Source organism: Callithrix jacchus, chromosome 12, assembly GCF_049354715.1.
Source record: "Callithrix jacchus isolate 240 chromosome 12, calJac240_pri, whole genome shotgun sequence".
NCBI classification, from domain to species: domain Eukaryota; kingdom Metazoa; phylum Chordata; class Mammalia; order Primates; family Cebidae; genus Callithrix; species Callithrix jacchus.
Window position 1 is genome coordinate 29,079,718 of NC_133513.1, and position 27,325 is coordinate 29,107,042.

General features: G+C 52.6%; 1 protein-coding gene across 30 annotated transcripts; it reads right to left on the reverse strand.

Annotated features, from left to right (window-relative positions):
* Positions 1-2,549: 2,549 nt before the first annotated feature.
* Positions 2,550-27,226, reverse strand: SH2B1 (SH2B adaptor protein 1). Of its 30 annotated transcripts, none has more exons than XM_078345075.1 (12): positions 12,573-12,661; positions 11,616-11,701; positions 10,869-11,107; positions 9,473-10,488; positions 9,075-9,176; positions 8,038-8,129; positions 7,752-7,927; positions 4,776-4,979; positions 4,358-4,569; positions 4,003-4,227; positions 3,493-3,592; positions 2,550-3,315 (listed from the first exon to the last, which is right to left on the reverse strand). In XM_078345075.1, coding segments are annotated over exons 4-12 (2,049 nt in total). In that variant the 5' UTR covers positions 10,409-10,488; positions 10,869-11,107; positions 11,616-11,701; positions 12,573-12,661; the 3' UTR covers positions 2,550-3,313. The 30 variants fall into 30 exon arrangements, with proteins under 30 accessions (XP_078201201.1, XP_078201204.1, XP_078201202.1 ...); XM_078345078.1 differs by having other exon boundaries at positions 4,056-4,227; positions 12,256-12,661; XM_078345076.1 differs by having other exon boundaries at positions 12,256-12,661.
* Positions 27,227-27,325: the final 99 nt, after the last annotated feature.

The window sequence follows — 27,325 nt, forward strand, 5'->3', positions numbered from 1 at the left end:
GGCAGCTGCTGGAGGAGCCAAGGGAGGGTACCCGGGTTGCAGGAAGGGGAGGACAGGCAGGAGAGAGGCTGGATGAAAGGGTGAAAGGTCAGTGAGGGGAAGGGGCCTGACATCCTGGGCTCAAGTCCTTCCTCCATCTAGGCCTCAGTTTCCTGAAATGAGCAGAGGCGTGTGGACTTCCTAAGTGTGGCTTCCTCAGGCTGCTTCCCACTCTGGGGCTCAAACTCCGAGACAGAGGACAGAAGAGGAGGCAGAGGACCAAAGAAAAGGAAGGCCCCCACTTTGGGGGCTGGCAGCAGGGGCAGGTGGAACTTGAGGGTTCAGTCTCCCTCAAGTCCATCCTTTCTGCCTGGACTTGGGGGAGGTGTGGCCTCCTGGGTGAACTGAGGACAAGGCGATCCTTCCCACCCCCTTTTCATAGTTCCAACAAACCCCTCCCCCGAAGCAGAGACCTGCTGTGACCTGAGGGGAGTGGGGAACAGTGGGTGGAACTGGGGGTGCAGGAGGGCATAATTGGCAGCCTCTCTTCCAAGGGACACAGCCCCCTGCACCTCCACCCAGCCCAGCACCCACAGTCTCTGCTGGAGTCAGGCTCACACCCGCCAAGCCTTTTGGCGCTGGCCAGCGTCTCCGGCACCTGGAGGAGTGACAGGGGCTACTGTCTTACAGCAGCAAGAATGCCCAAACATGGAGAGGGGCAGACAGAGAGATGGGCAGCTTTGAGGGAGTCGAGAGCCTGAGACGAGGGCAGGGGGCAGGCTTGGCAGCATATGCCTGCCAACAGGGCTTTAAGGTTATTCCTACCTCCCCCAGCTTTCCAGAGGGGGAAACAAGCCAGGGAGGGAAAACCACCCGCCAGGAGCTGCGGAAGGGAGGCCTCCTCGGGGAGGCTGCGGGTGTGAACTCCCAGAGGGAGGCTGAGCCAGAGGCATTCTTGGGGATCCCTTCCCACAGGGGTCCCTAAGCCCAGGGACGGAAATTGATCCTCCTGTCACACCTGAGGGCTGGAGCGAAAAGCATGGGACAGACTTAGCTCTGAAGGACTCAGCAACAGCTTGGCCAATCCCTGGAGTGCTGAACTTCGGGTTAACCATCTGTGGAAGGCTTACAGGGAAAGCCTCTCAGGCCCCAACAGCCAAGACGTGCCAGTCTGAGGAGTGGGTGGGTGCCCTCATCTGCCTCCCCTGCCCATCTTTGGAAGGCAGGTCCCTGAAGGCTGGCAGAGCTGGGGGAGGGGGAGCCTCAGAGCACCAGTTGCTGCTGGAAGATTAGGAGGGGATCAGGCCCTGCTTACCCTGGGGCGCCACAGCCTTCGCTGGCCATCTCAGAGAACACAGCACCCGGCTCTCCAAAGCATCCCCCGCTTTCAAGGCTGGTCCTTTCCCCAGTCTCCTGAGGCCAAGGTTTGGGGAGCCCCAGGGATTACAGAAAGCAGGAGAGCCAGCAGGCTTCCCTCGGCTAGCCCCCCGCCTGGGTTGCCTGGGAGCCCAGCTGTCTCCTGTCCATCTCCCAACAGGACACAAGGCCCAGAATAGCAAGGTCATGAGTGTGGGTAGGGCCTCCTGGAGGTGGGGGCCGACAATGAGGGGCATGAGGGTGTGGGCTCCATGCTGCCCGGGCAGGGAGTGAGGCAGGATGCTGAGAAGCAGAGCTGGACAGCGGGGAAGGGAGAAGGCCCAGCTTCGCGGGTGGGATTCTTCAGCCCCAGGCCCTTCCTTGCTGGCACCCACTGCTCCCAGAGCTGAGAAGCCCAGGGGTGCCCTCTGTTGGAGGACACAGCTGCACATCATTAAGACTGACTCCAAGAGCAGAGCCTGTGTTTAATGGGGTGAGGGGTGTGCCGCAATGGGGAGATGTTATGAACTCAAATGCCCACAGGGCCAGACCCTCACAGACAGCGAAGTGAACTGGTGGGAGTGGTACATATGTGGAAGGTGGACGTGCACAGCTGGATCTTCTGATTTTCAAGAGAAACCTGTGATCTGAATTTTTAATGTGGAACTCAAATGGAAACCTTGTCTAGGCCAAGCAAACCATGTCAGCAGCTCTGACTTAGACGAAACTTCACATGTCACAAATGAGGATGCTCAGGCCCATGGTGGCTATGCCTTGCCCAGGCCAGTGAGTGGCAAAGCCAGGACGGAAGCCAGTGCTCTCTGCCGTCCACCCTCCAACCTGGCAGCAGGCCCCTCTGTGGCCACTCTGTGACTGTCACATTAAATCTCTCCCAGCACAGCCACCGTGCCCTCTATTTCTTGCTGCCAGCTCTCTCCAGGGTAGGAAGCCGTAACTCAAATTCGGAGTAGGAAGGGCCCCTGAAGATAACCACGCCTGCCAATCATAGCTCATCCCATCAAGAGAACTCGCAGGAGACCCCAAGATCATTTAGCACTCCACAAACAAGGCTGTCAGCAGACAGGGACGGCCCGGAAAGCACAGCACTGCAGGGACTCGACCTGGGCCAACCCTCTGGCCTGCAGGCACTGAGTGAGCCACCTTCCCAACCCAACTGTCCCAGTCCCCGCAGCAAACACTGGCCATAGCCATCATGATAGAACCCAGATAAACCTTTTTATTTATGCTTCTCCATTTTGTTTAAAACAACAACAACAACCACCTTAATATAACTGACAGCCCTTCCCCCTTACCCTGCCTCGGGCTGGGGGTGGTTAATGGGGAAATGGCCCCCAGGGTGGGGCTGACCAGAAGAGCCCCTCAGGGAGGCCATGGAGCCCAAATCCCCTGCCCTGGGGAGGGGACCTGTAGTGTATGACGGGAGCAAACAGGCTCCCAAATCTCTGCTTGTACCATTGAAGATGCCCTTGGCAGACAAGGGTCAGGAAGCATGGGGGAGGGGTTTCAGCCTCTTCTGTCCCTACAAAGCCCAATCTCATGAGCAGGGCTGGGGGGGCAAAAGGGCAGATTGGGTGGGGTCATCTCACACAAAGGAGTACTGGTTGTTAATGGCCCTGGGGTGGCCCCCTTCCTCTCCATCACCCCCTAATGGTGACTGCTGCAGTTGTACCATCGGGGGCACCCCCGAGTCTGCACCAGACCCGGCACCGCTCTGGGCCTCCAAGCCTGGGGCTATGGCCTCTTCCAATTCAACCACGGGGACCAGCTCAACCACGGGGACCAGCTCTTCCGGGACCCCTCCACCGCCCGCTTTCTCTTTCTCTTGCCTCTCTTTGGCTGCTGCGGCTGCTGCTGCCGCCACTTCTGGCGCCCTCGACGCCTCTTCTGCCCCAGGCTGTGGGGGATCTGTCCATGAAGGGGGTTCAGGGGGCTGGGGTGGGTCATGGGAGGTGTTCGGTTCTGGATAGGAAGGGTAAAAAAACAGACTGATTGTGGAGGCAGGTGAGCTCCTGCCTCGGCCTCCCCTTCACTCAGCCCCCCAGGAGCATGGCTGTCTCCCCATATCCCATCTCCTGAGCAACCCCCCAACCATGGAAGATGGATCATGGGCGGCGGTGAGAGGAGGACCACACTTACACACAGTCACTCGCTCCGAAGGGCATGAGGGTGCAGGAGGCATCGGGGTGGCATCCATCTCCCTCGCACACCCCCGCATGGCTCCCGGCCTGCTTCCGGCCTGGGGGGGGAGGGGCAACGTGGGGACAGATGGGACGGTGGGGCGGGGGAGAGGAAGAGATCAGACAGGGACATGAGACATTGAGGGAGGAGGGAGGGGATCAGACCGAGCGTCCCCAGGAAGGGCAGGCCCAAGGCCAGGCCAAAACAGAGGGCAAAGACGAAGCCAGGAGGATGGGTCCAGGAGACAGACAGACGATGGAACAGAGGATCCGATGGAATGGGGATGCGCCCGCCCGCCTCTCAGCTGCCACCCGGACTCCAGCCAGGAGCCTTCTGCCTTCCTGCATCCTATCAGTGCATTTCTTTCCCTTCCAAACCCCCAGGCACAGCAGCCTCCTCTACCCTGCTCTCCCAAGCAAAGCCTCTCCTCATCACAGCCCCCCCGCCCCATCTTTCTGGCACACACACCTCACTTCTTGGGTGCACGGGCACCTCCTCCCCTGCAGACCTGCTCTGCTCACCCTGCTGTCGCTGGGAGAATGGGACATAGCTGACAAGGACAACATCACTGGAGCCTCCAGACTCCAGAGGGATGGGGTGCACCCGGAAGTGCTCGAGCATATCGAAAATGGTCTGGAACCACAGGTGCTGGACCCGGCACTGACCCTCCTCGTTCAGCGACAAACGCAGGTGCTAAGGGCAGGACAGGGGTGGTGAGGTAGGAGGCAGAGGCCCTGCCAGGTACAAACCCCCTCCCCCAGCAGCACTCTCCCACCCCACGGCCAACTGCACAGAACAGAGCCTTTCCTGCAGGGTTGCTCACCTTGGCCTTGCCCTGGAAGTTGAAGGTGAGGACATATTCACCTCGTCTTGTCTCACTCTGGCGCACCAGGAAGACACCGTGGGAGCCAGTGCCACCAGTCAGCACCAGCTGCGCAGCCTTGAGCCGGGACAGCATCCCGTGGAACCAAGGATACCCTGAGAGGGGCTGGTCCCCCTCACCGCCCTCTGGCTCCCCCTGGAACAGGAAGGACCCTTCAGGAAGGAGAGAGGGAGGGAAACCGGGGTGTCAGGGCAGCCTCCCCCATCCTGGGAGAAAAAAGCTTGCCTTCCCCTGGAGGTGCCTGTTCCCTGCATGCATCCCCAACTCTCCCAGGCCAGCTCCCTCAGGATCCCAGGAGAAGCCATCAAGGCAGGCAGGCACCCAGGCCTGGAGACATACACACTCACACTTCCAGTACCTGTCACTGTTTCCGGAGTGTCCAAGGGAGGGTAGGGGGCTGAAAGGGGATGAACTGTCCCTGCTGGGGGTCCCTCTTCAATGGGGATGCGGGGGGGCAACTCTGGGGGAAGCAATTCCATCGAGTCAAAATGGGAGGCAGCAATGGAGGCAGAGCTGGGGGAGATGGATGCCGAGGGGCGGTCTGAGAGGCCCCCATATGCCCCTGGAGAAAAAAAGGGCAAAGCTGAGAACCTAAGAAATTCCTCTTCTAAACAACTGTCCTGGGACCATTTCCTCACCACTAGTCTACCCTGCATGCACTGGCAACAGTCTCTGGCCAAGATGCCAAATAGCTCTGTGGGTAGTGACCCCTGATGCTGTTTACCAATGGCTCCTATTGATGCTTCCTGCGCTGCCAGGAGACTGTTTACTGCAAGAAGGTCCTAAAGTCCAAATGTGTCTCTTTTTCTGAATTAACAGCCGAAAGATTATTGTAGAAATGGAGAGAATGCATTAAATATTTAGATACATATTTTTGTAGAGAAGGAGTCTCGCTATACAATAGCCCAGGTTGGCCCTGAGCTCCTGGTGTCAAGCGATGTACCCAACTCAGTTCTGGGATTATAGGTGTGAGCCACTGCTCCAAGCCACCTCAAATATTTTGACATTCAAAAGGAGTCCTGGGCCGGGCGCAGTGGGAGTTGGGGACACCTGAATCTCAGCACTTTGGGAGGCTGAGGCAAGAGGATCACTTGAGGTCAGGAGTTCGAGAGCAGCAGCCTGGGCAACAAGATGAAACCCCATCTCTACTAAAAACACAAAAATTAGCCGGGCATGGTGGTGCGTACCTGTAATCCCAGCTACTTGGGAGGCTGAGACAGAATTGCTTGAACACGGGAGATGGAGGTTGCAGTGAGCTGAGATCATGCCACTGCACTCCAGCCTGGGCGATAGAGCAAGCCTCTGTCTCAAAAAAAAAAAAAAAAGAAAGAAAACACACACACACTACAGGAGTCTGGCTGGACACAGTGGCTTACATCTGTAATCCCAGCCCTTTGGGAGGCCGAGGTGGGAGAATGACTTCAGCACAGGAGTTCAAGACCAGCCTGAGCAACATGGTGAGACCCTATGTCTTACAAAAAAATAAATAATTAGGTGGGTGTGGTGGCACACGCCTGTGGTCAGCAACCTGAGCAGCTGAAGCAGGAAGATGGCTTGAGCCCGGGAGGTCAAGGCTACAGAGGCTGTGATTGCGCCATTGCACTCCAGCCTGGGAAATAAAGTGAGACCCTGTCTCAAAAACAAAAACACAAACAAAAAAAAATTTAAAAACAGGCCAGGTACAGTGGCTCACGCCTGTAATCCCAGCACTTTGGGAGGTCGGGGCAAGCAGATCACGAGGTCAAGAGATCAAGACCATCCTGACCAACATGGTGAAACCCCGTTTCTACTAAAAATACAAAAAAATTAGCCGGGCGTGGTGGTGTGTGCCTGTTGTCCCAGCTACTCGGGAGGCTGAGGCAGGAGAATTGCTTGAAACTGGAAAACAGAAGTTACAGTGAGCTGGGATCATACCACTGCACTCCAGCCTGGCGACAGATCGAGACTCTGTCTCAAAAAAAAAAAAAAAAAAATTAAAACAGTAGCAAAAATGGTGTCCTTTTGTTTTAACTATAGACAAAGCCTCCTAACTCTAAGAGGCATCAAAGATGCTCCTTGTATTACTCCCCCCCACCCCAAGACAACTTGATTTTTACTTTACCTTGTATTCATGTCTTTTCCACTTTAACCCAATTATACTGTCAAATTTGTCACCATATCCTGGGCCCTCCTCCCCCAGGTCTCTGCTCTCGCCCTTTTCGTCCCCGGGTGTCCTCTCCTCTCCTCCTCTGTGTCGCAGTCCCTGTCTCTCCCACCTTCCCCTGCTCTCTTCCTCCCCTGAGCTCCCAACGTGCTTCCTGCTTGTGCTGCTCATGGAACACTAAGCTTTCTATAGGGAATGATGTCAACCCAGCTGAACGCCTCCAGAGGACAGGGGGCTCATGTCAGGCATCTGAGCTCCCCCATCTTGGCCCGGGACACAGCACAGGGCCAGGTATGGACTAAGACCATCTTCAAAGTCTGTCCAACGGCAGGCCAGAGCCTACACAAATGTCAGGCAGGCAGGCTGAGAACACAGGCATGTGGTGCACCGACAGCATAGCACAGGGGTCACACTGGCACAGCCTGTCTTCCTCAGTGACTCTCAGCTGTCCTCTCCCTGGTCTCAGCTACTGAGATTTGATGAAGTGCAAGGCCCACTCTAGATCCAAGATTCTATGATTCATTTGTTCATTCACTCAATACAGCCTGTGTGCTAGGCACTGTGCAGATGGAACTCAGAATGGCGGGTCAGGAGAAAAGGCAATAGTAGAGGCCGAGTCTGGAAATATAAGTCTCGACCAGGGGACGCATTTTTCTGTGTTTATGTGTGTGGGTTAGGTATGTGTGTTTGGTCAGACCAGAAGGTACGGAGTCAAGAGAATACGTGGATGCCCCTGACAGACACAGAGAGGCTGAGTAAGAGCAAAACAAAGATTTCTACAAAGTGTTCCAGAAGCTTGGCGAAGACAACCATTATCTCCAGCCAGAGTGGTGGCCTGCAGGAGACTGATGGAAAAAGTGACAAGGCTGGCTAGGAGTCTGCTTGGGGCCTACGTGGGGTTGCAATGGTTCTAAACAGCAAACTGTGCCTGGTGAACATGTGGCATGTTCAGAGACAAAAGACCAACACTTGGTGGGGTTGGAGTGAGGCATCTAGAAAATAGGGATGGGGCACAGTGGAGTCTGGAGAGGGCCTGGGGCCTGACAGCAGGGGCCCCTGCATGGCACGTTCTGAGGCTCTGAGTTCTCTAAGGCTCCACCCTTACCCTTCAACAGGCTAGGCAAAGCAGGGCCACCCCCGGCCCCCCCGGTGGGTTCTGAGGCTCCCAACTCTCTAAGGCTCCACCCTTACCCTGCGACAGGCGGTCATTGCTCTCACTGGGTCCCAGCAGCAGGTCCTGGCTGGGAAGACTCTCCGAGTGATTCAGGCAGGACAGCTCCAGGCTGTCTGTGTTCTCCCTTGTAAGGAATGAGGTCCCAGGGGCCAGAGGGAGGGTCATGGGGCGGGGACTGGTAGCAGGGCAGGGTCTGCAGAGACAGGGAAGATGGTGCTGGGAGGAAAGTCACCAGGTGAGAGGCGAAAGGCTGTTCCCCAACCCCACCCCATGTCCCTTTGCGATGGAAGTCGGGCTCCTCACCCTGGGCTCAGGCATTCTTGGATGTCAGACACCCAGGCCTTCACATGCTGGGCATCCACTGTCTCCAGAATATACTCGGAGGGGCCTTCCACCTACAGAGATGAGATGAGGCCTCAGCTGGGGCAAGGGCAGGGGCAGGGATGAGGCTTAATCCACGCCTAATGAGAACAAAGTGTGTAGGCTATCTAAAAACAAGTTGTATTTGAATTCTCTCTGGAGGCTGGGTGTGGTGGTTCACACCTGTAATCCCAACACCTTTGGGGGGGGGTCACTTGAGCCCAGGAGTTTGACCAGCCTGGGCAACACAGTGAGATTCTGTCTCCAAAAAAATTAAAAAATAAAATTAGGCTGGGTGCAATGGCTCACGCCTGTGATCCAACACTTTGGGAGGTCAAGGGGAGTGGATCACTTGAGGCCAGGAGTTTGAGACCAGCCTGCCCAATGTGGGAAAACCCCATCTCTGTTAAACATATAAAAAAAATTAGCCGAGCATAGTGGTGCACGCCTGTAATCCCAGCTACTCAGGTGGCTGAGGCACTAGAATCGCTTGAACCCGGGAGGCAGAGGTTGCAGAGAGCCAAGACCATGCACTGCACTCCAGCCTGGGAGGTAGAGCAAGGCTCTGTCTCAAATAATAAATAATAAAAGTAGCCAGGAATGGTGTCATATGCCTGTAGTCCCAGCTCCTTAGGGGGATGAGGCGGGAAGATGGCTTGAGCCCAGGAGTACGAGGCTACACGGGCTACAGTGAGCTATGATCAGGTCACTGCACTCCAGCCTAGGCGAAAGAGAGAGACCCTGTCTCTCCAAAACAATAGCAAAAAGCCCAGAGCTCTCTTTGAAGTGGAGGCACTGTTTTAGAGAATAAGAACATCTCCTTCTTTACCCCATCCCAGAAATATCACAGCCCCATGGATGTACTCTCAAGGCACTGGACACAACAGACATCTCCTTTCAGCAACACCATGTGCCCAAATGCACTGAGGGCTTTCTCCTCAACACATGCACTGCCAGCGAATGGGAAGCTGAACTCCTACCTTAACCACAAACGTGTTCTCCCGGTCAGGCATCTCCAGGGCTGTGGTTGTCCGGACATCCGTGATAGAAGAGCAGGGGATGCTGAGTCGAGGCCGAGAGGCCTAGGTTGGGAAAGAGAACCAGATGCCACAGAGATTTGGTTTGCAGAGACCACCCTTCCCTTCCCTCCAGACATTCTTCTTTCCTTCTACATCCTTGGGAAGCTAGATAAAAGGCAGTTACACTGCTTTCTCAGTCCTGCCCACAGCTGCTAACACAGAACCAGGAGCCAGCTTTACAAACAAAGAATGATGCCAGGGTTGTAGGCTGGTAAACTCCAAAGCTCATCTGCAGGGCTGTGACCACTGTGGCCGCTCTCTCCCTCGCTCCCAGGCACCCACCCTCCTCGGGTCCTCACCTTGGGTGGTACAAAGAACTCCAGGCGACTTCCTCCTCCTCCTTCTCCTTCACTTCGAAGCAGCAGGCGACACTTTTGCCACTGAGGCTGCCCTCCTCCCCCTGAAGAAGGACCAGCCGCCCCTCCTCCCCGGCCCACTCCGGCTAGGTCAGGGGCTGCCTCTTCAGCCCCCATGAAACTCAGCAGCTCTTCCCTCTGCACCATCCCTGCTCCATCCTTCAAGGCGCCCCCTCCCCGACTGAGTCTCAGCCTCTCAAAACGGTGAGTCCATCTTTCCCCAGGAGATGTTCCATCACTGACCAGTCCCCTACCAATGGTCCCAGCCCCGCCAGAGGAGTTGGAGTTGCTGTTTCCACCTAAGACTGGGGGGCCTGATGAGGCATCCAGGGGCCCAGCCGGGGTGGGAGGGTCAACGGTCCCCCGCCACTGCAGGATGCCACGGACTGAGCCTCGGACAGAGCGACCCACTGAGCGCAGGGAGAAGCGCTTCTTGAGCTTCGGCTTCGAGGTCGTAGAGGAGGAAGAGACTGAGGAAGGGAGGGGGCCGGCCAGGTCCTCAGATGATCGAGAAGGGCCCAGCACAGCCAGGGGCCCACCCACCCTGCAGCTCTCAAGGGACAGGTCATGTGGTGATATCTCCGCACCAGGGCTCAGGGGAGCCAGGATGGGTGGTGACAGGGAGCCAGAGGCCCGGGCCACCTCCGCTTCAAAGTGCTGCAGGAAGAGCTCGGCAAAACGGCGGGAGAAGGCAGCCTCAGCCCCGGGCCCCGCATATTGGGGGTGGGAGGCCAGGTAGAGGCGAAAACGGCGGGCAAAGTCCAGGGCAGCAGCCCGGGCATGGGACTCACAGAACTCCCGCCAACTAGGGGGCGGGGGTGGGGGCAGCGGGGGAGACGAGGGGGAGGCCCCGTCCTCTGGGGAAGGGGCACCATTCATGATGGGCCCCAGGAGGTGGAGAGGGGGAGCCTGTGGGGCGCAAAGAGGGAGGCGGCCAGAAGACGGGTGGGCGGCAGCAGCTGCGAAAGGAAGAGAGAGGCACACACGAGGGTCACTGCTGAGGGCGCATTGGGGGCTGCGTCCTACCCCCAGCCAGAGAGGTCCAACCCTGCTTCAGACTCCGCAGAGAGCAACGGGGAAGGAACCCCAACACCTTCCTTTCCTCTCCTAGATCCTGGCACCCCGAAGGCCCCAGGCAACTAGCACCAGTGTCTAGCTAGCCTGCCATGTTCACCCCCACTTTCCTTAGCTTTGGATCCAGTGGTAGAGGGCTATGGAGCACCTTCCCCCCAAAAAAGAGATCTTTTCCAGATCACCCCCCTTCTCTAAGTCAGATCCTCCAATATTGACGTCATACTTCCCATGAGCCATTCTAGAGGTTCCCACGTGGTTATCTTACCTTTCCCTGTGAGAGGTTTCAATGACCTCTAGAACAGATGAGGAAACCGAAGCTCAGAAAACTCTCAGAACTCCAAATCTACCTTTTTCCCCACTCCATAGTCCTTGTCCCCAGGGACCAGCTGGGCCAGCCTCAGCCATAGCACCTCACCGCCCCAGCTCGCAGGGGGACAGAGGGGAGCTGGGACTCTAGACCTTAGAGAGCCTGCCTCACGGATCTTAGGATCCAGCTCGTTGGAGGTGGAGATTCATTAAGGAGAATGGATGCATGATGGACCAAACAGTTGTCTTGAAAGCTGACCCCAGAGTCCAGCAACCAAGCACTGTGTGAAGGAGACTTGAAATGGTAAGAGCCCACTTCTCTGGTATCCCTTCTTTGATATCTCCTCTGGGGCCAGAGGCCGCAGGGGCCCCACAGGAGAAACTGGGTGGGTCAGGTCAAGTCTTTGCTGGCCTCACATAAACAAAACATTACAGGGAGAGCTGGGGCCCTAAGAGTTTTCACCTTCCTCTCCTCCCACTGGGGTGTATGCCCTAAAGGCAGGCTAGCCTACTGGTTAAGGCCATGGGCTCTGGAGTCAGACCAGTGCTGAAACCACCCTATAAGCGCCCAGCCCAGCCATCTTATGAGCAATGTGATCCTGAACAAATTCCACGTCCTCTCTGAGCCTCTGTTTTTTTTATGTTAAACAGAGCTAATGATCCCTCCCACCTCAAAGTGTTGAGAGAACTACATGGAATGGGATATGTCAGCGCTGAACGAAAAGTAAGCACCCGCTAAACGACTGCCATTGTTACCATCTTCATAGGGGAGAATATTATAGTTCCAATTTTCTAAAAGAGAAATTAAAATTAGAGAAAGGAGGAGCCCTCTCAAGGTCTTAGAACTAGAAAGTGGCAGAGCTGGGTGTGGAATTTACAACCCGTGGCTCTTTTGTTAGCGCTCCTCTCCCGACGCAATACTGAAAGGTGACAGCCCCAGGACTGGGGCCAGGGGAGCTCAGTAAAGTCTCCCCAAACCCTCCGCGACCTCAGACTCCTGTTCAAACCCAGAGCCAGGCAGTAAGTCGGCGACGCCTCCCCTTCCTCCTTGGCCTCGGCCCTACACACTCAGATGGCTCCAACCGCAGGGACAACTCCAAACTAACGAGAAGCAGCCAGGAGATGCAGGAGTCATGGAGCACGGGGGAACACAGCCAAGAGGTGCAGACACAGCAGAGACCAATCTCCAGCCAGCGGCCACCTCGACTCACACAGGCCCACCCAACCCTCTGCACCGCAGACAGACCCAGCCCCCTTCAGGCCCGCTGATCCTGCGGCTCCTGAGCTGGTGACTCAGTTTCTCTTCTGCCAAGCAGGACTCAGACACATTTTCCCGGTGCACCTGCCTCTTGGGTCAGTTCTGATATTTCCCGAAGGGCGGGTGGTGGAGGGTGCTGGCTCCGCTCCCGGCTCGGACCCTCCGGGCCCGGTGGTCCATCCACTCCGACCTGACCCTACTCCCTGGACATCCCCCAGCCGCCCATTCCCCGGGGCCGCAACCGCCGCGGGAATAGCCCAGTCCGCTGCACTCTCCCGGACGAGTGCCCCTCCAGCCCCCGGCCCTCCACGCCCACTCCCACCCCAGGGATCCTCTCGGGCGCCGGGACCGGGTCGCGGAGAGGGAAGAGGCACTTGAAGAGGGGGGTTCCGGTTCCGGTCCCACCTGCATCTCGGTCCCCGCGGTTAGCTCTGGCGGCGGTGGCGGCTCCCGCTCCCTGCGCCCCCACCCCCTCCGCGACGAGCGCCCAGCCTGGTTCTGCGCAGGCGCCGGGAGCCCCTTTCCCGTTGCCGAAGGAAGCGACCATAGAGAAGAGCGGCGGGAGGGAAGGGCAACTACATACTTACTTCCGCCATCCTCCCACTCCGCGCCGACCCCGGGAGACCTAAGACGGTGTGAATCTCATAGGGCTTCAGTGCCTTCTCCAGTTACACCTAAAAGCGACCACGGAGGCAGCTGGAGAAGGGCTTGGATCCTACCAGAGCGTCATCCTGGAGGAAATTCGGGACAAAGGGGCTATGTCGACCATAGAGAAGCTGCCTTAGGGGACAGTCCCGGGCCCGGCTAAGGGCTAGAGTAGCCGCCGAGCATTGGAAACCAGCGAGATGAGGAGGCTGTGTGAACAGCCCGCTGCAGCCTAGAGCGTCGGCCTCGCTGCAGAGGGGCACGCGGATAACGCCCCCAAGGAGCGGGGCGAGTGAAGAAGCGGTTGACCTTGGGGAGGCCCTGCGGGGAGGCGGAGCCTGAACTTACGACCTTGGTTTATCTGAGGAAAGGGGCAGATCCAGGAGGTTGCATCTCTGAGACGGGAGTTGAAGGTGGGGGGAAGAAATAATGTCAGCTTTGGGACATCTGTGGGCATATAGCCTGGAGCTCAGAAGAGACATCACGGCCAGTTAGAGAAATCGAGAACAATTAAGGTATCGAGGATAGTCGAAAGCATGAGCACAGTGAGATCTCCACCGATCCAGTCTCTCAGTGACCGGGATCCAGCTGGCCTAAACAAAGGAACCTATGGCCCATGTAATCGAAAAGTCCAGAGCGGGTCACACTTCTTCTGAATAGGTGAACACAGGAGCCAGAAGATACAGGAACATGTAGCTCACCATCGCTCTGGTTCTGCCTCCCGAGTGCATTTGCCTTCACCCTCGGACAGGCTCTCCTAAGTGGGAAAATAGCTTTCCGTGGCTTCAGGCTTAAACCCTAATATCTTAGCAACTCTCCTAGAAGGAGCATGCCTCTTTTCTGAGATTTCCAGTGAAATTTCCAGAACTAAGTGGCTGATTGGACCAAGTGCCCATCCTGGAACAAGGTGGCAAATAACCCCAAAGAGGAAGGTGGATAAATATCCTGATTCACCTAAGAACGTTCAGGCAGGGTGCGGTGGCTCACACCTGTAGTCTCAGCACTTTAGGAAGCCAAGGCGGGTGGATCACCTGAGGTCGGGAGTTCAAGACCAGCCTGACCAACATGGAGAAGTCCTGTCTCTACTAGAAATAGAATATTAGCCGGGGTGGTGGCACATGCCTGTAATCCTAGCTACTCGGAAGGCTGAGGCAAGAGAATTGCTTGAACCTGGGAGGCGGAGGTTGTGGTGAGCTGAGATGGTGCCATTGCACTTCAGCCTGGGCAACAAGAGTGAAACTCTTGTCTCAAAAAAAAAAAAGGATGTTCTAAGATGGACAGATGGACAGGCATGGTGGCTCATGCCTGTAATCCCAGCACTTTGGGAGGCCAAGGGTGGGGTAGATCACCTGAGGTCAGGAGTTCAAGACCAGCCCAGGCAACATGGTGAAAACCTGTCTACTAAAAATACAAAAATTAGTCACACGTGGTGGCGGGTTCCTGCAATCCCAGTTACTTGGGAGGCTGAGGTCGGAGGACTGCTTGAACCTGGGGGGCAGAGGTTGCAGTGAGCCAAGATCCAGCCACTGCACTCCAGTCTGGGCAACAAAGCAAGACTCCATCTCAAAAAAAATGTTTAAAGCTGAGGCAGCCAGATGGAGTTGGAAAAACTTGTGGAAGGACTAGTTCTGGTTTAGCCAATCTGAGTCCCCCTGCTGTAACTAAACTAACCTCAGCTCAGAGATGTCCTTTAAGGTCTTCGTCACCAGCTGTGTTTATCCCTCTTCCCAGCTCAGAGGAAGACATCAATGAAAAGAATCCTATTCCTGTGGTCTACACCACATCCACCCCATACCCTTACACACCCTTTCTCTGTAGTTGGCCCAGCATTGTCTGGAAGAGAGGCCCAGTTGAAGGATACAGAAAGGCAAGGAGCTGATGATTGGAAGCGTTGTGGCTAAGCTGGCCAATAAAGCTCTCGGTGCTGACCAAAATGTTCTACATTGGCACTGTCCCATGTTGAGTTTCGGGTCACATGTAGCTATTAAGCACTTGTAATATGGCTAGTGTGACTGAGGAACTAATTAAAACAGCCACCTGAGGTGAGCGGTTCCTGAACTGGACAGTGCAAGAGGTGTCCTTGTAGGCCAGGCATGGTACTTCACACCTGTAATCCCAGAACTTTGGGAGGCCAAGGCGGGTGGATCATGAGGTGAGGAGTTCGAGACCAGCATGACCAACATGGTGAAACCCCGCCTCTACTAAAAATACAAAAATTAGCCAGGTGTGGTGGCATGTACCTGTAGTCCCAGCTACTTGGTGGGGCTGAGGCAGGAGACTCGCTTTAACTGGGGAGGCAGAGGTTGCAGTGAGCTGAGATTGCGCCACAGCACTCTAGCCTGGGCAACAGAGTAAGACTCTCACACAAAAAACAAGGTATCCTTGGACAACTGGGTGGAGCTGTCCAGCAGAGATGGATTTCTAGGCTGAACTACACAAAGCAGTTTGGTGGTGATCAGATATGAGTAGTGGTTGAAGCCAGGGACATCAATGGATTGTCCAGATAATATACATAGAGAGGAGAAGAGGGCCTAGGGCCCAGTTCTGGGGAACAGTCAACAACAGGTAGGCAAAGAGAAGTAGAACGTGCTGAGATGGGTTAGGTAGGGTGGCTCATGCTGGAATCTCAGCACTTTGGGAGGCCGAGGCAAAAGGATTGCTTCAGCGGAGTTTGAGACTATCCTGGGTAACTTACCTAATCTGTCCTTGTAAAAAAAGAGTTGTTGACTGGGTGCTGTGGCTCTTGCTTGTAATCCCAGCACTTTGGGAGGCTGAGGCGGGCAGATCATGAGGTCAAGAGTTCGAGACCAGCCTGACCAACATGGTGAAACCCATCTTTACTAAAAATACAAAAAAAAAATTAGCCAGGCCTGGTTGCAGGTGCCTGTAATCCCACCTACTGAGGAGGCTGAGGCAGAAGAATTGCTTGAACCCGGGAGGCGGAGATTGCAATGAGCTGAGATCGCACCATTGCACTCCAGCCTGGGTGCAGAGCAAGACTCCATCTCAAAAAAAAAAAAAGTTGTTGTTGTTTTAATTCTTTTTTTTTTTTTGAGACAGAGTATTGCTCTGTCGCCCAGGAATGGCTCACTGCAACCTCCGCCTCCTGGGTTCAAGCTGTTCTCATGCTTTAGCCTCCTGAGTAGCTGGGATTACAGGAACACCAACACATCCAGCTTTTTTTTTTTTTTTGAGGTAGAGTTTCGTTCTGTCGCCCAGGATGGAGTGCAATGCCGCAATCTCAGCTTGCCGAAAACTGTGCCTCCTGGGTTCAAGCCATTGTCCTGCCTCAGCCTCCTGAGTAGGTGGGATTACAGGCATGTGCCATCATGCCTGGCTAATTTTTGAATTTTTAGTAGAGACAGGGTTTCACCATGTTGGCCAGGGTGGTCTCGAACTCCTGACCTTGTGATACACCCACCTTGGCCTCCCAAAGTGCTGGGATTACAGGCATGAGCCACTGTGCCTGGCCCACACCCAGCTAATTTTTGTATTTTTGGTAGAGGTGGGGTTTTGTCATGTTGCCTAGGCTGGTCTCGAATTCCTGAGCTCAAGTGAACTGCCCACCTCGGCCTCCCAAAGTGCAGAGATTACGGGTATGAACCACCAAACCTGGCCTGGGTTTTTTTGCTTTTGCTTTTGTTTTTAAGATAATTGAAAAGAAAGAAAAGAAAATGCAGAGATGATGCATGTGGTCAGGTTTCCCAGAAACACCTTGAGATGAGGAGTTATGTGCATGTGATTGATTACGAAAGGACTACCAGGAGAAACCAGTTAAAGGTGTGGGAGAGGCCAGGCGCGGTGGTTCACACCTGGTGAACCACCCAGCACTTTGGGAGGTCATCCCAGCACTTTGGGAGGCTGAGGCAGGCAGATCACAAGGTTAGGAGTTCAAGACCAGACTGGCAAACATGGTGACACCCTGTCTCTACAAAAAAATACAAAAATTAGCTGGGCATGGTGGCTCGTGCCTGTAATCCCAGCTACTTGGGAGGCTGAAGTAGGAGAATTGCTTGAACCAGGACCCAGGAGGCGGAGGTTGCAGTGAGCCAAGATCGCACCACTGCTCTCCAGCTTGGGCTACAGAGCGAGACTCCATGTCAAAAAAAAAAAAAAAAAAAAGGTGTGGGAAAAGTGGGAAAAAGGACAGGAAGCCAAGCAAGGGTGTGATGTCAAGCAGAGAGTTCAGTTGGATCCCACAGGGGAGCCTCCGATTCGTCCAGAGACAAGGCAGCTGGGGTCTTCATACACAAATATCCCCCAGCCCTTAACCAAGGGCTACTACCCCAGGAGATGTCAATTCCCAGGCATTTTCACCAAGGCAGAGCCCTCCAGTAGCCTGAGATGTTAAAAAAAAAAAAAAGACTAGGGAGGCTGAGATGGGGAGGATTGCTTGAGGCCAGGAGTTTGAGACCAGTCTGGACAACATAGTGAGACCCTGACTTTACAAAAAATAAATAAAAATTAAAAAAAGTTAACCAGATACACTGATGTGCACCTGCAGTCTCAGCTATGCAGGAGGCTGAGACAGGAGAATCAACTGAGCCCAGGAGTTTGAGGCTGCAGTGAGCTATGATCATGCCATTGCAACCATCCTAGGTGACAAACCCTCTTTCTAAAAAAAAAAAAAAAAAAAAGGTGGGGGGCCAAGCACAGTGGCTCAAACCTGTAATCCCAGCACTTTGGGAAGCTGAAGTGGGTGGACCACGAGGTCAAGAGTTCAAGACCAGCCTGGCCAACATAGTGAAACCCCATCTCTACTAAAAATACAAAATTTAGTTGGGTATGGTGGTGCCCACCTTTGCCTGTATCCCAGCTACTCAGGAGACTGAGGCGGGAGAATTGCTTGAACCCGGGTGGTGGAGGCTGTGGTGAGCCGAGATTGTGCCACTGCACTCCAGCCTGGGCAACAGTGCAAGACTCCTCTAGAAGACATTGATAACTAAGAGACTGCTGCATGACTTGGTGAGAGTAATTTTAGCAGAAGCCAACTGGTAGTGGTTTGAGGAATGAGTGGAAGGTAAAGAAATGGGAGGAGGCAGGGTGTGGTGGCTCACACCTGTAATCCCAGCACTTTGGGAGGCTGAGGCAGGCAGATCATGAGGTCAGGAGTTCAAGACCAGCCTGACCAACATGATGAAACCCCATTTGTATAAAAAATACAAAAATTAGCTGGGCATGGTGGGGCATGCCTATAGTCCCAGCTAGTAGGGAGGCTGAGGCAGGAGAATTGCTTGAACCCGGGAGGTGGAGGTTGCAGTGAGCAGAGATCATGCCACTGTACTCCAGCGTGGGCAACAGAGTGAGACTCCGTCTCAAAAAAAAAAAATTTCAAGAAGTAGGAGAAATGTGGAGAGATGTTCTACAGAGTTTGGCTGAAAAGGGGTGGACAGAGATAAGGCAGGTTGTATGTGTGAGAAGGAAGAAAGGTTTGCTTGTTTGTTTCTATCTTGAGAAAGCTCTGATTTTGTTGGAAATGTTAAGGAGAAAGGAATGAGTGGAAAGGATGGTTGTTGAAGGAGCCAGGTTTCAGGGAAGTTTGGTAGGGACGTTATCCAGGGCCCAGGTTAAGTCAATATATTAAAATGAAAGGGAGTAACCCTTCTTCCTCATAAGCAGGGATGTAAAACTTGGGACGCTTTCCACTATAACAACTGGAAACCTAAATTTCAGCCAGCTTAAACATGAAAAGAGGAAGAGTCTATTGGTTCAAATACTTGAAATGTCAGAGATAGAATGACCTCAGGCTTGGCTAGAGCCAGAGGCTCAAATGATGTTGATTTGAACTTGGTCTGTCTCTTTTAGTTCTGCTTTTTCTTGGACTTTCTCTCCCTCTCTCCCTCCCTCCCTCCTTCCTTCCTTCCTCTCTCCCTCCCTTCCTTCCTTCATTCCTCTTTCCCTCCCTCCCTTCCTTCCTTTTCCTCCCTCCCTCCCTTCCTTTCCCTCCCTCCCTTCCTTCATTCCTCTTTCCCTCCCTCCCTTCCTTCATTCCTTTCCCTCCCTCCCTTCCTTCATTTCTCTTTCCCTCCCTCCCTTCCTTCATTCCTCTTTCCCTCCCTCCCTTCCTTCATTCCTCTTTCCCTCCCTCCCTTCCTTCATTCCTCTTCCCCTCCCTCCCTTCCTTTTTCCCTCCCTCCCTCCCTTCATTCCTCTTTCCCTCCCTCCCTTCATTCCTCTTTCCCTCCCTCCCTCCTTTCCTTCCTTTTTCTTTCTTTTTTTGAGACAGGGTCTTGCTCTGTCACCCAGGCTGGAGTGCAGTGGTGCAATCATAGTTCATTGCAGCCTTGAACTCCTGGGCTCAGGCGATCCTCTCACCTCAGCCCCTCCAGTAGCTGGGACCACATGTATGACCCACCACGCCTGACTCCCTGGACTGTCTTCATTCTCAGGCAGGTTGTCTTCTTGTAGGTAGCAAAATAGCCAAGCCTCATCCTACCAGTTTAAACACTTGGCAGAAAAAGAGTATAGCTTTCCCAGTAGCTCTAGCAAATAAAACAGGGCTGTCTCATCAGCTCAGCTTTCATCACCCAGTGATCTCCTGTTATTTAATAAAGAATTTGTCTGTTGGGTACTGGGCTTAATACCTGGGTGATGAAATTCTATGTACAACAAACCCCCATGACATGTGTCTATGTAATAGACCTTCACATGTACCCCCAAACCTAAAATAAAAGTTAAATAAATAGGCTGGGCATGGTGGCTCATGCCTGTAATCCCAGCACTTTAGGAGGCCAAGGCATGTGAATCACCTGAGGTTGGGAGTTCAAGACCAGCCTGGGCAACATGGTGAAACACCGTCTCTACAACAAATACAAAAAAATTAGCCAGGCATGGTGGCCCATGCCTGTAATCCCAGCTACTCGGGAGGCTGAGGCACAAGAATGGCTTGAACCAAGGAGGCAGAAGTTTCAGTGAGCCAAGATCGCTCCACTGCACTCCAGCTTAGGTGACACAACGAGATCCTGCCTCTAAAATAAATAATTTCTTTTCTTTTCTTTTGAGAAACAATCTTGCTGTGTCACCCAGGCTAGAGTGCAGTGGTATGATCTCAGCTCACTGCAAACTCTGCCTCAAGGGTTCAAGTGATTTTCATGCCTCAGCCTCCTGAATAACTGGGATTACAGGTGTGTGTCACCATGCCTGGCTAATTTTTGTATTTTTACTAGAGACAAGGATTCACCATGTTGGCCAGGCTGGTCTTGAGCTCCTCGCCTCAAGTGATCTGCCTGACTTAGCCTTCCAAAGTGCTGGGATTACAAGCATGAGCCACTGTGCCCAGCCAAATAAATACAATTTAAAAAGGAATTTGGCTCGTCTTTGTCCCAGTTTCCTAGCATAGAGCTTCTAAAACACTTGGAATTTCCTGAGTCATAGAAATGTCTTTTATTCAGGAGTTTCTTAGGTAACACCAGAGTTTTTTGTTTGTTTGTTTGTTTGAGGCAGGGTGTGACTCTATCTCCCAGGCTGGAGTGCTGTGGCTGGATCTTGGCTCACTGCAACCTCCACCTCCTGGGGTTCAAGGCATTCTCTTGCCTCAACTTCCCAAGTAGCTGGGATTACAGGCATGTACCACCACACCTGGCTAATTTTTTGGTATTTTTAGTAGTGACAGGTTTTCACCCTGTTAGCCAGTATGGTCTTGATCTCCTGACCTCATGATCCGCCTGCTTTGGCCTCCCAAAGTGCTGGGATTACAGGTGTGAGCCATCGCGCGGCCTCAGTGTGTGTTCTGGTCAGCAAATGCACTGATGTGCTGGGAGGCGACGTACCCCACTTCAATGGGGAGAAGGCACAAGAGCTTGGTGACCCACCCTCTCAGCTTGCCCTGCGTGTGCCTTCATTGGCTGGCCCTGCTTTGTATTTTTTGTAAAACTGTAATCCCAAGTGTAGCGTTTTCCTGCGTTCTATGAGTCATTGTTTTGTTTTTTGTTTTATTTTGAGACGAGTCTTGCTCTGTCGCCAAGCTGGAGTGCAGTGGCACAATCTCAGCTCACTGCAACCTCCGCCTCCTGGGTTCAAGTGATTCTTCCACCTCAGCCTCCCGAGTAGCTGCCACCACGGCAGGCTAATTTTTCTATTTTTAGTAGAGGTGGGGTTTCACCATGTTGGCCAGGACGGTCTCAATCTCTTGACCTCGTGATCCGCCTGCCTCGGCCTCCCAAAGTGCTGGGATGACAGGTGTGAGCCACCGCGCCTGGCGAGTTATTGTTTTTAAGTAACGTATACATGTATAATTTACATATTCACCATTTTTAAGTGTACAGTTCAATGGTAATAAATACATTTATATTCTTTTTTTGCCCCTTCACCTCCCCTCCCCATTATGAGCCATTCTTGTGAACTACTAAACCTGATGGGGGAAGAGTATGGTCTCCTCTGGGAAACCATGCATGGCTGGTCCACGTAGGCCACCTCTCAAGTAGCTTTTTTTCTTGAGATGGAATCTTGCTCTGTTGCCCAGGCAGAGCAATCTCAGCTCACTGCAACCTCTACCTCCCAGATTCAAGCAATTCTCCTGCCTTAGCCTCCGGGGTAGCAGGGATTTCAGGTGCCCACGACAGCGTCCAGCTAATTTCGTATTTTTAGTAGAGATAAGGTTTCACCCTGTTGGCCAGGTTGGTCTCAAACTCCTGACCTCAAGTGATCCGCCTGCCTCAGCCTCCCAAAGTGCTGGGATTATAGGAGTGAGCTAACGCGCCCAGCCTCAAATACCTTTTACTTAGTAGCTTTTATGTGACATTACCAAGTGCTTCCAGTTGTGATATCTCCCATCGCATCAGAGTGACTTGGGTGTGACTGGAGCCCTGGGTTCGGAAGCACACTCAGAGTTGGCCTCCAGGGACCGAAGTAGGCAGAAGGCAGAGCTGAAGCTGGTGCAGGGTCCCTGAGAGGGCTGACGCTGGCCTGGCTGTGGTGATGCAATGAAGTTGGTGCCAAGGGCTTTCACCAGAGAGACTTCCCAGGAGGCGTTGCCAGGTTGAGTGGTGGGAAGAGTGAAGAGTGAAGGATGGCCCTGAGCTTCCACTAAGGAAGGATTTATTGAGTGGCACTGAGAATAATGTGCTAGGATATCGTTCCCAGTGTGCCACTAAGTTCCTGGCTAGCCCAGTACTCATTTCCATTGCACCGGACCCCATCCTCAGAAGTTTTAGAGCTACAAGAAATCTTAGAGATCATCATATGGTTTAACCTCCACCCACAATTTGTAGATAATAAAGCTGAGGGCCAAGAAGGTACAGCGACTCATCTTTATTTATAAAATGAACATCAATACAAAATTTGCTTTCCATTGAAAACCTCAGGAAACTTACTAAGCCCAATGCAAATGCTCAACTGAAATGATTCAATAAACAATTCTTCCAACAAATGCTGATTCACTTAAGAAGTAGGCATTGTTCTTAACAAGAAAAAAATAAGGTTTTACTGCCATGAGCTGGTGAAATGGGAGGAAAAGAAACAAGCAAACTAGTAAGATAATTTTGAGTATTTAGGTGCTGTGAAGAAAATCAAGGTAGAAACAATCATGTGGGCCGGGCACAGTGACTCACGCCTGTAATCCCAGCAATTTGGGAGGCAGAGACAGGTGGATTACTTGAGACCAGGAGTTCCAGACCAGCCTGGCCAACGTGGTGAAACTCCCCCATCTTTACTAAAAATTCAAAATTAGCTGAGAGTGGTGATATATGCCTGTAATCCCAGCTACTTGGGAAACTGAGGCCTAAGTACTGCTTGAACCCAGGAGATGGAGGTTGCAATGAGCTGAGATCACACCATTGAACTCCAGCCTGGGTGACAGCCTAGAGTGCTGTGGCTCAAGCAGAGCTCAATGCAACCTTGAACTCCCAGGCTCAATTGATCTTCCTGCCTCAGCCTCCCAAGTAGTTGGGACTCCAGGGGTGCACCACCACACCCAGCTAATTTTTCTATTTTTTGTAGAGACGGGGTCTTGCCATGTTGCCTAGGCTGGTCTCAAACTCTTGGGCTCAAGCAATCCACCCTCCTCAGCCTCCTAAAGTGCTAGGATTATAGGCATGAACCACTGTACTTGGTCTTACTATTTTTTTAATAACAGCTTTATTGAGATATAATTCACCTACCATGATTGAGATACAAATCACCCATTTAAAGTAGGAATTTGGATTTTATTCCAAGTGCAGTGAGGAGCCATAGAGGGAGGATTCATTTATGATCCACATTTTATTTTTATTACTATGTTTTGAGACAGGGTCTTGCTCTGTCACTCATGCTGAAATGCAGTGGTGTGATCATGGCTCATTGCAGCCTGGACCTCCTAGGCTCAGGCGATCTTCCCGCCCCAGCCTCCCACAGAGCTGGAACTACAGGTACTTGCCACCATGCTCCGCTAACTTTACAAATTTTTTGTAGAGATGGAATCTCACTAAGTTGCCCAGGCTAGTGTTGAATTCCTGAGCTCACGCTAAATTCCCACCTAGGCCTCACAAAATGCTGGGACAATGCACATTTTAAAGACGGATCTGGCTGCTGCATGGAGAATGGAGGTGAAAGGTACTGGGGAATGGGTGTGATGGCTTACACATGAAATCCCAACATTTTGGGCAGCCAAGGTGGGAGCATTCCTTGGGCCAGAAATTTGAAATTTGTTTGAGCTCAGAAATTTTAGACTAGCCTGGGTAACGTAAGGGGATCCCATTTCTTTTTTTGTGTGTTTGTGTGTGAGACAGAGTTTTACTCTGTTGCCCAAGATGGATTGCAGTGGTGCAATCCTGGCTCACTGCAACCTCTGCCTCCCAGGTTCAAGTAATTCTCCTGCCTCCGTCTCGTGAATAGCTGGGATTACAGGCATGCGCCACCACGCCCAGCTAATTTTTCTTTTTTTTTTTAAGTAGAGATGGGGTTTCACCATATTGGCCAGGCTGGTCTTGAACTCCTGACCATATAATCCACCCGCCTCAGCTTCCCAAAGTTCTGGGATTGTAGGTGTGAGCCACCGCGCCTGGACGACCCCATCTCTTAAAAAACAAACAAACAAACAAAAAACTGAGATGGCACATGCTTATAGTCCCAGCTATTTGGGAGGCTGAGATAGGAGAATTCCTTGACTCCAGGAGGTCGAGGCTGCAGTGACCAATGATCATGCCACTGCATTCTAGCCTGGATGACAGAGACCTTATCTCATGAACAACAACAACAAAAAAAGGAAAGTAATGGGGAAAACAGGTATTAGGGTTGAACACAGTAGCTCACATCTGTAATCTTAGCATTTTGGGAGGCCGAAGACGGAGGACTGCTTGAGGCCAGGAGTTCAAGTCCAACCCTGGGCAACAGAAATCCTAATATATAGTTTTGTCTGTTTTTTGTTTTTCGAGATGGAGTCTTGCTCTGTCGCCAGGCTGGAGTGCAGTGGCACAATCTTGGCTCACTGCAACCTTCACCTCCCAAGTTCAAGCGATTCTCTTGCCTCAGCCTCCTGAGTAGCTGGGATTACAGGCACGCGCCACCATGCCCAGCTAATTTTTTGTATTTTTAATAGAGACGGGGTTTCACCATGTTGACCAGGATGGTCTCGATCTCTTGACCTCGTAATCCACCCACCTTGGCCTCCCAGAGTGCTGGGATTACAGGCGTGGGCCACCACGCCCGGCCATTTTTTTATTTTTATGTTTGTAGAAACAAGGTCTCACGATTTTGCCCAGGCTGGTCTCGAACTCCTCGTCTCAAGCAATCTAAGGGCACTTTTTTTTTTCACCTGGATACAGGTGGGCATTAGCCTAAGGGCACTTTCTTGATGCAGAAGTGATTTTGATGCCACCAGCAGTAGCTGTAACAGATGAATCTAAGGCCAGGTGCAGTGGCTCATGCCTGTAATCCCAGCACTTTGGGAAGCCAAGGAGGGTGGATCACAAGGTCAGGAGTTCAAAACCAGCCTGGCCAAGATGGTGAAACCCCGTCTCTACTAAAAATACAAAAATTTACCGGGCATGGTGGCAGGTGCCTGTAATCCCAGCTTCTCAGGAGGCTGAGGCAGAAACTTGTTTGAACCCAGGAGGCGGAGGTTGCAGTGAGCCGAGATCATACCACTGCACTCCAGCCTGGGTGATAGATCAAGACACTGTCTCAAAAAAAAGAAAAACAACACCAACAAGATGAGTCTAAATCCTGGTATTTAGTGTTTGAGGGCGTGACAGGAACAGCAGTTTTCTTATCAGGGCTTACCAGTTCTATGGCTTGGAATTAGTTCTCCGGCTTGCCCCACAATTCTGTAAACTGCCTACAATCCTTAATCAATCTGTCTTCTGCTTAACCAAGCCAATGTAAAATCTGTTATCCGTAAATCAAGACTCCTGACTGAGCTATTCACTAAGACAGAGGATGCTATAGTCAACAGCTCTAGAAAAACTTTTCTCCCCTTGGACTGTTTTCTGAACACCATGGTTCTCAAACTGCAGCCATTCATTCACTGCCTTCCAAGAAATCTGCCACGTATTCATGCCCGGCTAATTTTTGTGTTTTTAGTAGAGATGGGTTTCACCATGTTGGCCAGGCTGGTCTCAAACACCAGACCTCAGGTGATCCGCCCGCCTCAGCCTCCCAAAGTGCTGGGATTACAGGCGTGAGCCACTGCGCCCGGCCTTGTATTTTATTTTTAAGACAGAATCTCACTCTGTCACCCAGGCTGGAGTGCAATGGCATGGTTTTGGCTCACTGCAACCTCCACCTCCCGGGTTCAAGCGATTCTCCTGCCTCAGCCTCCTGAGTAGCTGTGACTACAGGTGTGCACCACACCCAGCTAATTTTGTATTTTTAGTAGAGATGGGGTTTTACAATTTTGGCCAAGCTGGTCTTGAACTCCTGGCCTCCAGTGATCCACCCACCTTGACCTCCCAAAGTCTTGGGATTATAGGCATGAGCCACTGCGCCAAGTGCACCCATACTTTACCAAATAGTATTCTTTTAAATGGATTTATTTTTTAAAACTTGATTATTATGCCAGTTTTTTTTCAAGCTAAAGCACTTTAAAATAAATATAGCACCACAAAATAGAAACCATTAATTCAAATACCACTCCCAAAAAACACATGTTGCTAGTGGCCATTAATGTCTTAAGATAGACTCCTGACCATCAGTTTTCACACCTGCAAAATGGGGGAAATAATATATCCTACCAACCAGGGTAGCACTCAGAGCACTGATTGTGAAACAATATGAATGCCTGCACATTATAAAGCTCTAGTTCAGAGTTTCCCAAACTCCTCTGAGTTTTCATCAAAAAAATGTTTTTACAGATGCGGTCTGATTCTCTGTCACTCAGAGTGGGGTGCACTGTCATAATCATACCTCACCGTAGCCCTGAACTCCTGAGCTCAGGAGATCCTTCTGCCTCAGCCTCCTGAGTAGCGGGGGCTACAGGTACATGCTACTGTTAGCATGCCTGGTTAATTAAAAAAAAAAAAAGATTGTAGCGATGCGGGGGGCAGGGGTGGAGTGTCTCCTAATCTGCCCAGGCTGGTCTTGAACTCCTGACTTCAAACGATCCTCCCACCTCAGCCTCCCAAAGTGCTGGGACTATAGGCATGAGCCACCGTGCCAAACGTTTTAGAAGGGTGTTGGTTATATACCTTCCCAGTATGTGCACAGAATCATAATCTCCAGGGGAGGAATTAGGGAATCTCTTTGAAACAAACACTGTCCACTGAGTCTCAGGATCTGATGAGTTCCGAAACATAAATCAGGGTTAAGCAGCCACAATTAACACTTCAGAGTGCCATGCGGAAGCTGCCATGAGATGATGGATGTGAAAGTCAAGGGTCATTGACTACCCCTGCACTCATTCATTCAATATTTACTGCATGCTCCACCCTGTTAGGTGCTGGGGCCACAGACGGAATAAAAGAGACTCAGGCTGCCCTTAAAGGCTCCCCTAGTTGGCTCCTCGTCCTTGGTGTCATCTGTAAAATTAGGTGGGTGGGGCGGCGCCCAACGGAACTCCTCCTTAGGCAGCTGAGTGGCCATAAGGATGGGCACCGAAGCTGTCTGTCTGGTGGGCTCTGGCCCTGTGAGGTCAAGCAGTACAGGGTCCCCGCAAGCTGCCTGACCTCACAGGGCCCCACCCTGACTACCACCCAGGACCACATCCGTGATTCCTACCCAGTTCATCTCCTTTCAGGGCCAGATGAAAGAATCGCCCTATGAAGTGGATACTACCATTCCAATTTTACAGATAAGAAAACAAAGTGTCAGCAGAGAGAGGGGTCACACTTCACCCCACCCGCGAAAGGCGTCCAGGACCTGGTCCTACCTCCAGCTGCGGCAGAGGTGGCCAGATGTCTCCCAAGACCCGCGTAGCGAGTCGTACTCCGGGGGACTCGTGGTCTCTCTCTGTCGGTCTCAGGAGATTCCTAGGCAGTGGGAGCCGCCGCTGCCTCCCGTAGCCTAAGCCCCTCCCTCGGATCCGGCCTAGCCCGCCAGACTCCCACCCTGGGCGCTTCCACAGCCCGCCGCCCCAGGAACTACCATGCCCATGAGCCTTCGCT

Bases quoted from the DNA above. Each gene is read 5' to 3' on its own strand.
- SH2B1 (XM_078345063.1), bottom strand. From the start codon at position 10,408: ATGAATGGTGCCCCTTCCCCAGAGGACGGGGCCTCCCCCTCGTCTCCC. The intron at 7,928-8,037 runs GTGAGGAGCCCG...CTGTCTCTGCAG, and splicing joins CAAGAATGCCTGAGCCCAGG to ACCCTGCCCTGCTACCAGTC. The intron at 4,980-7,751 runs GTAAGGGTGGAG...TTTTTTCTCCAG, and splicing joins CAATGACCGCCTGTCGCAGG to GGGCATATGGGGGCCTCTCA.